The sequence below is a fragment of the Muntiacus reevesi genome, chromosome 4, assembly GCF_963930625.1.
Source record: "Muntiacus reevesi chromosome 4, mMunRee1.1, whole genome shotgun sequence".
Taxonomy (NCBI): Eukaryota; Metazoa; Chordata; class Mammalia; order Artiodactyla; family Cervidae; genus Muntiacus; species Muntiacus reevesi.
This window is the reverse complement of record NC_089252.1, coordinates 142,872,918-142,882,390: the sequence shown is the minus strand read 5'-3', so window position 1 is coordinate 142,882,390 and position 9,473 is coordinate 142,872,918. Positions and strand designations below refer to the sequence as shown.

The window sequence follows — 9,473 nt, the reverse complement described above, 5'->3', positions numbered from 1 at the left end:
AACTCGGGAAGCGACAGTGGAAGGGTCCACTCCTCCCAGAAGGCGGTGCTGCCTGCCTGAACGAACCACGCGGAGGGTTGTGGGGCGGATAGCTCCCCTCCTGATGGAGACTCATAGAGTCCGGTGGGCGGGGGACTCCATATCCCAGCATGCCCCGCGGCGGGCCCGACCGGCCGCGACTTGGGGCTTGGCCCCGGCCCTAGCTCGTCGGCGGTGTATTGGGGCGCGTGGAGGCTGCAGTCACGGTGGCGCCTGCGGGGACGGAGGAGGGAATGAGTGAAGAGGAGCAGGGCTCCGGCACTACCACGGGCTGCGGGCTGCCCAGGTGAGCCGCCTGGTACCGATCCCTGCAGGGCGCAGAGCTTGGCGCCGTGCGGAGGGAGTAGCGGCGCGGCCCCAGCATGCACCTGGCCTGAGGGTTGTTCCCAGCAAGCACTGGGGTAGTGGGCCGTGGTTCCCGGCATGCACCCCGGCAGTGGCCACTGCCTCCAGCTTTAGCTAGTTGGGGTTGGCCCGGTTCCCAGACTGCACTGGGGCACTGGGCTTTATGCCCCCGACATTCAGTGCATTTGGTGGGTACTGGGTTCCTGGCCTGCACTGTGTCAGGGGACATGCACTTCCAACCCGCACTGGGGTACAGGATCCCCCGCCCTAAGTGAGACAGGAACAGTGCTTTCCCCGCTTGCCCTGGGGCAGTGGACCCTGCTTTCCCAGCCTGCACCTCTACTCCACTTGAACCCAGCCAGTGGCTGCCTGAGGCTTCCTGGACCCTATGTCCCCCATAGTGTGCATGGGTCTGATAATGGCAGTGCTTGGCCAGGTGGGTGCAGAGGGGAGGTGTGATGAAGGGTCTGTGCCCCTCCCTCAGTATAGAGCAAATGCTGGCAGCCAACCCGGGCAAGACCCCGATCAGCCTTCTGCAGGAGTATGGGACCAGAATAGGGAAGACGCCCGTGTACGACCTTCTCAAAGCCGAGGGCCAAGCCCACCAGCCTAATTTCACCTTTCGGGTCACCGTTGGCGACACCAGCTGCACTGGTGAGGAAGGCTTGGGCAGCCTGGCTGGGGTGTGCATTCACAGGGCCCCATTGGCTTTATTGCTTGGAGTCTCTTCATGGTCCTCTTCTCCAAGACCAGTGAGGGAAGGAGAGATTTTAGGGGAAAAATCACTGACTGGATTGGGAGAACAGGTCTGTGAGGAGGTACCTAGGACTTAGGAGAGTTAGAGGAGCAAGCAGGACTGCCACAGTGATCGGGCAGATCATTGTCATCGTAGAGGAAAAAGGAGGTAAATCGAAATCTCAGTGCAGCATTTGGGGAAGTGAGTGCGTGCTGTGCTGGACTCGGTTCTAGGTGCTTAATCAAGTTCCCACTTAATCTTAAACCTTGGTCGAATCCAGTGATGTAGGTGGTAGTATTTTCATGTTGAATGTGAGGAAACCAAGAGAGAGAGATTCAAGGGCTGGGGCAAGGTCACAAGCCTAGTAGATGGCAGAACCAGGCTTTGACTCTGGAGCCTACGTTTTTTTTATGTTCCCAGCAATCTCTATTGAAAGAAAGTGCTCCCCAGAGGAAAGTAGGGCAGAGAAAAAACTTCCAGGTGACTAACCTCAAGGACAGTCAGTTCTACCTGGCATGATTTGATTTGGGGAACTTGTGGAAAGATAAGGGCCCTTCCTTCCAGCAGTTAGAGTAACACTTCCAGCCTTGGGCAAGGGGAGGTTGGTGAGATGGGGCTTGGTTGACTCCCTCTGGCTGCGAGGAGAGAGGCTGTGGGATGCCGGTTTCTCTTCCATCCTTCTAGTGACCTCCAGTATTGCCCACACCCCCTCTCTCAGGTCAGGGCCCCAGCAAGAAAGCAGCCAAGCACAAGGCAGCTGAGGTGGCCCTCAAACACCTCAAAGGGGGGAGCATGCTGGAGCCAGCCCTGGAGGACAGCAGGTGAGGGAGGAACGGCCGAGCATCCTAGAGGCTCTGTCAGGAACCCAGGCCCCTGCGTCAGCCCCTCTGCCCCATAGACTTTGCTTGGTGACTCTGAACTGCCTTGACGTGGCTGCTTCCTGAGAGCTTCCTCTGAAACCCGAGCAGGATGCTTCCAGGGCTCCTGCTGCTGTGAGGGATTCTGGGAGGCAGTGGCCAGCCGCAGTGGGGTTGTGGCTGTGGTTTGGGTCCCAGGTTGGGCCTGGGGAGGGAGAGGGGTGGAGGCTGAGGCTGGAGGGGGTTGCTCCCCAACATACTTCTCTCCATCAAGATGTTGTTCCCTCTTCCGCACTCAGGTTGGCGTTGTTTGCTCTCACAGTTCTTGGGTAGGAAGAAACACCCTTCCCACTTTTTTTTTTAGTATTTTTCGTCAAGTGTTTGACACCAAAAGATCTCAGGTGGAACTGGTGGTTGAACTTCCCTGAATTTTTGGCTTCAGTAGGAAGAGATTTTCTTAGGGGAGGGCAGGTCAGGAGGACCTGGGTCCCCCACCTTTTATTCCCCACCACCACCCCATGTGGGTGTGAATCAAAGGCCCCCTTCCCCTCGGGAAGTTCTTTTTCTCCCCTAGACTCTTCACTGCCTGAGGACGTGCCGGTTTTTACAGCTTCAGCGGCTGCTACTCCCGTTCCATCTGCTGTCCCAACCAGGTATCTTGTCTCCCCTGACTGCCTGAGGAGGGTGGAAAGGGGTCCTGGCTCCCGGCCTCCCAGCCCTTAGACCCAGGCTGGTCAGGCATGAGGAAGTCTGAGAGTGAACAGAGGATGGAATAGTTGGGGACCAGAGTTTGAAGAATTGGCACCAGCTGGTAAGCTCTTGAGACAGGAGGTAATTTATAATCTGGCAGTACCATGTAGATGGTATTTGACCACGTTAAAGGTCTTGCTGGTCCCATCTTCTTCTGAATTGGCCACGTGATGGTTCTGTGTTTGAGTCCCATCAGGTGTTTCTGGGGACTGGATATACCCTCCTCTCCAGTGTCCTGTCTAGGTGATGATCAAGTGCTCCAGAAAATCAAAATGAGCCTGGGACCTGAGGAGACCTCGCTGGGGGAGGGGGAGAGGGGCGGGCTTGATGTTTGGAGAGACAGCTGCCTGCCTGGTGGGGAGCAGGGGGATGGCAGTGGGGAAAACAGGAGCAGGGCGGAGGACTCCTGGGCAGCTGCAGAAGGAGCCAGCCCCCTCAGCTTTGGCCCTGGGCCCTTTGTCCTTCAGGAGCTCCCCCATGGAGGTGCAGCCCCCAGCCTCTCCTCAGCAGTCTGAGTGCAACCCGGTCGGTGCTTTGCAGGTGTGCCACACCCTCATTTCCCATGCCTGCCTGCCTGCCTGCCTGCCTTCTCTTGTACCCGGGGCTGTGGGGGAAGCTGACGGGGGTGGCTACCCTGTTCTGAGGGCTTTCCCACCCACCTCCCTTTATTCCTCCTCTAACCTGGAACCTGAGAACCAGGATGGGAGGGGGAGAGGATGTGAGGACGCCTCTCTCACGCTCTTGCACACCCTTGTTTCTCCCTTCCAAGGAGCTGGTGGTGCAGAAAGGCTGGCGGTTGCCTGAGTACACGGTGACCCAGGAGTCTGGGCCAGCCCACCGCAAAGAGTTTACTATGACCTGCCGAGTGGAGCGTTTCATTGAGATTGGTAACTGGGCGGAGGGGGGTGCTTGTAGTGACTACCCCGAAGCACTCCAGCCGTGGCCACGGGCAGCTCCCAGCTTCTCTCTACACTCCTGGCTGAGACCCTGGCTTGCCTGCTGCTTCCTTGCACCCGTTCTTGCCCTCCTTTTCTGGCCGGCCAGGTTCTCGGGTGCCTGGCAGGTCCTGAGCCACTGAGGGGACCCTCAGCCCAAGTTTAAGCTGGGTGGAAGCAATGGGTCTATTGGGAACCGTAATTCAGCAGCCCTCTCCCCTGTGCAGGCAGTGGCACTTCCAAAAAGCTGGCAAAGCGGAACGCAGCGGCCAAAATGCTGCTTCGAGTGCATACAGTGCCTCTGGATGCCCGGGACGGGAACGAGGCGGAGCCCGAAGACGATCACTTTTCCATTGTGAGTGGCTTGTGGGCCATGCCCCATGCTCCATCCTCCATGCCAGGGCAGGGCACTGAGGACTCAGGTCTGTGACTTGGAAGTGAGCCTCCTAGGCCCCAGGCCTACTTCTGCCCATTTTCCTTCTGGACCCAGGGATCCTTGAGCCCCCTTTCAGCCTCAGCTGTAGGGCTTCGTGGTGAGTGCTTTGGGAGAGGGAGCTGGCCCAGGGCAAGGGACCTGTAGGCTTCTCTTATTGGAATAAGGAAGACTGCCTGACCATCTGGTCCACAGTCTAGTTGTTAGAGGGGGCCACACAGGAGTTGGGCTTCCTGGGTGGCTCAGTGGTAAAGAATCCGCCTGCCAAGCAGGAGACACGGGTTTGATCCCTGGATCAGGAAGATCCCCTGGAGGAGGAAATGGCAACCCACTCCAGTATTCTTGCCTGAAAAATTCCATGGACAGAGGAGCCTGGTGGGCTACAGTCTGTGGGGTTGCGGGAGAGTCGGACACAACGTAGCAACCAAACAATTCAGGGATTGCCTGGCAGGTGGGGCTCAAACAGGAGGAAGCATTCTTCGGGTTTTTCTCTCCTTGGGCATAGACTGCCTCTTCAGTGCCTGGTTTCAGAGCCCCTGGCTGCATCCTTCCCCCTGCCCCTGTCTTGTCAGGGTGTGGGCTCCCGCCTAGATGGACTTCGGAACCGGGGCCCAGGCTGCACCTGGGATTCTCTGCGGAATTCGGTGGGAGAGAAGATCCTGTCCCTCCGCAGCTGCTCGCTGGGCTCCTTGGGCGCTCTGGGCCCTGCCTGCTGCGGTGTCCTCAGTGAGCTCTCTGAGGAGCAGGCCTTCCATGTCAGCTACCTGGATATTGGTATGGCTAGTCGGGGGCTGGGGGATGGTGGGGACTAGATCAGAGCAAGTACGGATGGGAGTGAGGGCTCGGGAGGGCATGAAAAGGACATGGGCCGCCCCGGCGCTGCCTTCCTGCCCGACACTGCCTCCCTCTTCTCTCGGTCTGCAGAGGAGTTGAGCCTGAGCGGGCTCCGCCAGTGCCTGGTGGAGCTGTCCACACAGCCGGCCACTGTGTGCCATGGCTCCGCCGCCACCAGGGAGGCCGCCCGTGGCGAGGCTGCGCGCCGCGCCCTGCAGTACCTCAAGATCATGGCGGGCAGCAAGTGAAGCCCCGGCGGGACTCATGAACTACAGCCTCCGCTCCCTGCTCTTCCTGCCCCCGGCCTGTGCGCCCGCCCAGCGCTGGTACCCCCTGGAGGTGCCACCTCTACCTCTGACACAGACTGCAGGCTGAGGGGGGCACAGGGCCAGGAGCCAGGGACCACAGGGCCTCAGCCGGCCCCGGTTTTGCCATCATGTAACTGGTGATGACCAAGGGGAATGAAATCGGGGGCTCTCCTATTAGAGCCCCAAATAAATGTGCTGCTTTTTGGATTCTTCAGTCCTGGTCTGTTTCCCTGAGTGGTCAGCTTCAGGGGGGTTAGTGCCAGGTCACGTCCCCGGTGCGCCCCCCCCCCCCCTTTTCCTCCCCACACATCCCCGTGTTTGCCTTTCTGGTGGGTGCACTGACATCTGGGCACACCATCGCCTGTGTTCCTGGAGAGTTGGGTTTAGCGGAGGTGGGGGAGGCTGTGGTTCTTGTCTTGGGGCTCCCTCCCATGTCTCATGCAGATGCAGACACGTGCGCACGGATTCAGAAGCCAGACAGCTTTATTTGTGGGGGACACATGGCAGTTTGGGGTGTGGGCCTTGCATGCACACCTCAGAGGATGACATGTCACTTCTTCCCAAAGCGCTGAGGGGCAGCCAGGCTCCAAAAGGGGGAACTCAGCCCCTCTCCAGCTCGAGGAGTCAGTCTTTTGTTGCTCCAGGAGCCCCGGGTGTTTCTGCCAAACCTTAGGAGAGATCCACCCTCAGCTATAGGTCCTTCCAGATCCCCCCTTTTCTCCTCTCCTCCCACTCCTCTCCCTTCAGCCCTGGCCTTGCCTCTGTCCCTCCTAGACTCACCTCTGGGGCTGAAACAGGAAGGCTGGACTCCGGCCAGGTCTCTGCATGGCCTGGAGCAGGGAGCGCAGGAGTGACCTGGGGGTCTGGGCATCCTGTGTTGGGTGGGCGCCACTGTCTTCCTCCTGTGGTGTGGAGCCATCCGGGAAGGAAGATGGGTGAGGGCCTTGGGCGTTTAGATCACAAAGGGAAGGGAGTGACCTCCAGGGCAAGTTGTAGGAGGCTAAGGAGTCACTTCCTCAGATGTGAGGACCCAGTGACCCTGGCAGCCAGAGTATTTGAACCTGGAGTGTAAGTCTCAAGCTGTTGTTGTTAGTCACTCAGTCGTGTCCGACTCTTTGTGACCCCATCGACTGTAGCCTGTCCATGGGATTCTCCAGGCGAGAATACTGGAGTGGGTTGCCATTTCCGTCTCTCGAAGTCTCACGCTGAGGTCTGGGAAAATGGTGAGAAGGGGACGGGCATGCTCACTTACCATGAAGATCTGGTCTCCATCCCGGCCCCCTGGTCCTTCAGCGTGGCTCCAGTCTGTCACTAACAGCAACACCAGCAGCAGCGCTGCTGCCTGCCTGGCATCCATGCTGCCATCTGCCTTGCTGTGGCCACACCCGCCTCTTATACCTGCTGTCCCCCTGCTCCTCACCTCCCACAGCCGCCTGAGGGGGAATCTGGAGAAGGCAATGGAAATGCACAGCTCCATTAAGAGCCACCGGGGACCCCCCTCCCCGGCCCCTGTGGGACTTCGTGCTCTCAGCCTCCAGTCCCAGCCCCTAAGCCTGGAGTTATAGACTTTATTAGATGCATAAATCCTGTCTCCAGAGCTCAAGAAGCATCATTAATTGCAGATGCTTTGTCAGAGCCCTGGGGGGCCTTCAAGAACTCCCAATCCCTCAACAGGTTGGAGCGCTCCAATGGATCACCTCCTCTCTTTGCTAGTTTGTAGAATAAAACACAGAGAAAGCCGTGTCAGGCTAGGCATCATGTGCTGGAAAGGAAGGCGTAAAGAGCCAGGGTGATCCCATCTGGGGACTAGGGAGGCTGCAGGCAGGGTCTCCTGGCCCTCCTGGCCCAAGAGGCATGCCTCTTGGAGGGTTAAAAATGGAGTCAGTACTCTGAGATTTGCCTGTGGAGAGAAAAGTGAGGTACAGGAGACAAAGAGGTTTCACAGCCCCCAGAGAGTGGAGATTGCATCAGATGTTTGTAGCAGACCCCGTCTTCCCCAGCGCTGCCCTGGACCAGCCCCACTCCGGACTCCGGAGCCGCGCTCGGCAGCTGAAGCACTGCTGCCACCCTGTGGTCGCGGCTGTGCACGGTCGGCCTGGCCATTTCCTTTCTCTGGAGAAGAGTTCAATGGCCCTGACTTCAGAGTCCCAGGAAGGCAGGGGCAGGATACTGGGGTTGGATTGTTGTTTTTGTCCACCTCCCTCTAGTCAGTCCAGCCTCTGCCTGGCTCTGCCTCTGACTGATTGGGGCAGAATCCTCCTTAGGAAACATCAGTCACTGCCTCTCAGGAAGTATTCCCTTCCAAGTCACCCTTCTGATCCTAGAGTCCTTCCTCAGTACCCCCACCAGTGTGGTTCTTTAGCTGATGCCAGAGAGGTGTCATGACATAAAGGGTCTATGACTCAGCCTTGGGCAAGACGCTTAGCTCTCTGTAAGTGAAGTTTCTTCACTTAAAACGTGGCAGTGTTAAAAGGAAGCACTTTCAAAGGGGAACATTCAAATATTTGAGACACTTTTGGTAACCCTGGCATAGAGCAGGGGTCCTTACAACACTAGCTGTGATTGTCTTTGCACATCCGGGTCCTGGAGAATTTACCATCTCCTGAGAAGTCCAGACAGAATCATCCTTGCAAGGCTTTGGCTTTCATCTTGTGGCCTCCACCAGGGATTTGCCCCACTCTGAGTGGACCTCTCATCTCTCACATTTCAAACCTTTCCCATGTTCGAAGACAGATTGCGATTCTTCCACTCTGTAGAGTTGGGAAGCATTCACTTTCTTTAAAGTGAGGCATCTAGAAACCAACTCACACTTTGGAAAGGTAGATGAGAGCAGGTTTTGATCTGGATGGCCTAGATACTCATTTCTATCCATGCAACCTAAGTTAGGGTGCACCTTTCTGTAAGGTTTGTCTCCTGGATGGTCCCAAAGCACAGAAACTGACATTCATCATCATTGTATCTTATAGTTTCACCACTTCTTAGAAGGAACTATCAAGTCCATGCGTAGATGGTTTTCTATGGGAAATGGATTGTGCACCATATTGAGGTCCTTGTCCGTTCTTATCTGACAAAGTTCAGAGGAGCAGGGTATGAGGTGGGTGGGGTGCTGCAGAGCAGCTCCTGGGTTGAAATGTTTTAATCCAGCCCTTAACACTTCACTGTGTGCCTTGGTCAAGTGTCTCAACCTAAACCTCATCATCCGTAACAGGAGGCAACTACTTGTTATCAAGAGCGCTTGTGGACAGTAAGTTACTTGATGAATGCAAAGCATTTAGTACTCCACCAAGCAGAGCGGGCTCCCCAAACACAGTTATCCCGTTATTTCTCTGATCACCACTTACAAATGGATCTGAGCTTAGGCTGATTCAGAAAGGAGCTGTTCTAGCTGGTTCCTGTGTCCAGGATGGAGGTGATGGGTCTCTCCTTTGGCGAGAAGTTAGAATGGGTTAATTCTTCTAACTTGGGAAATTGTCCTGCTTTCAGTTTCATCTCAGCCTCCAAAACCCCTCAGTCTTGGCTTCGGTATTTTGGCCTTCAGCAGCTTCCTTTCCCACTCTCTGGATTCTCACGTGCTCCTGACCACAGTGAAGACCACACTGCCTTTCCTGCTCTCCCAGAGACTGGAGCTCCCTGTTTGTGTCAGTTGTACCAAACATCAGCCATGAACAGCATGCAAACCACCTCTTCTCCCGGAAACTCCCCTGGAGGCAGCTGGGTATCTCCCAGTCTGCTTCTTGAGCCTGCTCACCCTCCTCATTTGTGGTATCAAGGAATACACAGGTACAAGACACTGGTAGTGACTGCCCCACACCTCCTCACAATTCCTGAGCACTACCTGTTTTTCTTGTGAACTATCTTATCTGCTTCTAAAGAAACTCCACCTCTCATTTCTAGATTCGCTTCTTCCCACACTCATAGACTCACAGAATCACAGAAGTCTAAGTCTTTGTGCACTTCCTGGACATGCTGGAAACTTCTTGAGGGTAGGGCTTATTATTTTCTAATTGTGGGGAAGTGGGAATGCTGAAAGTCTAAGAGGGCACCTCACCTGCTTTCCAACATCATCTGATCTCCATCCACACAAAGCACACGGTTCTTTCTAGGCGGGCTTCCGTGATGCTGAGGGCCCTTGTCCCCAGGGCAGTGCACAGAGCTGGGCCTTCCAGTGTGTTATGTAATTCCTACAAACCACCCACTTCCTCTAGGCTGCATAAAAAGGAGGGAGGGATACGAATG

General features: G+C 56.2%; 2 protein-coding genes across 3 annotated transcripts; one reads left to right on the top strand and one right to left on the bottom strand.

Moving 5' to 3' along the window:
- Positions 1 to 73: 73 nt before the first annotated feature.
- Positions 74 to 5,443, top strand: TARBP2 (TARBP2 subunit of RISC loading complex). 2 transcript variants are annotated; one of them, XM_065935509.1, is made up of 9 exons: positions 74 to 325; positions 874 to 1,038; positions 1,839 to 1,941; positions 2,535 to 2,630; positions 3,195 to 3,267; positions 3,497 to 3,614; positions 3,890 to 4,017; positions 4,668 to 4,869; positions 5,020 to 5,443. In XM_065935509.1, exons 2-9 carry the CDS (start codon positions 879 to 881, stop codon positions 5,175 to 5,177), a joined length of 1,038 nt encoding a protein of 345 aa, XP_065791581.1. In that variant the 5' UTR covers positions 74 to 325; positions 874 to 878; the 3' UTR covers positions 5,178 to 5,443. The 2 variants fall into 2 exon arrangements, with proteins under 2 accessions (XP_065791581.1, XP_065791580.1); XM_065935508.1 differs by having other exon boundaries at positions 78 to 325; positions 869 to 1,038.
- Positions 5,444 to 5,787: 344 nt separating this feature from the next.
- On the bottom strand, positions 5,788 to 9,441 carry NPFF (neuropeptide FF-amide peptide precursor). Its single transcript, XM_065934283.1, has 3 exons — positions 6,490 to 9,441; positions 6,018 to 6,139; positions 5,788 to 5,905 (listed from the first exon to the last, which is right to left on the bottom strand). Exons 1-3 carry the CDS (start codon positions 6,712 to 6,714, stop codon positions 5,788 to 5,790), a joined length of 465 nt encoding a protein of 154 aa, XP_065790355.1. The 5' UTR covers positions 6,715 to 9,441.
- Between the last annotated feature and the right edge of the window lie 32 nt (positions 9,442 to 9,473).

Bases quoted from the DNA above. Each gene is read 5' to 3' on its own strand.
- TARBP2 (XM_065935508.1), top strand. From the start codon at position 273: ATGAGTGAAGAGGAGCAGGGCTCCGGCACTACCACGGGCTGCGGGCTG. The intron at 2,631-3,194 runs GTATCTTGTCTC...TTTGTCCTTCAG, and splicing joins CCATCTGCTGTCCCAACCAG to GAGCTCCCCCATGGAGGTGC. The intron at 4,870-5,019 runs GTATGGCTAGTC...CTCGGTCTGCAG, and splicing joins TGTCAGCTACCTGGATATTG to AGGAGTTGAGCCTGAGCGGG.
- NPFF (XM_065934283.1), bottom strand. From the start codon at position 6,714: ATGGAGCTGTGCATTTCCATTGCCTTCTCCAGATTCCCCCTCAGGCGG. The intron at 6,140-6,489 runs GTAAGTGAGCAT...TCCACACCACAG, and splicing joins ATGGAGACCAGATCTTCATG to GAGGAAGACAGTGGCGCCCA. The intron at 5,906-6,017 runs GTGAGTCTAGGA...ATCTCTCCTAAG, and splicing joins TTCCTGTTTCAGCCCCAGAG to GTTTGGCAGAAACACCCGGG.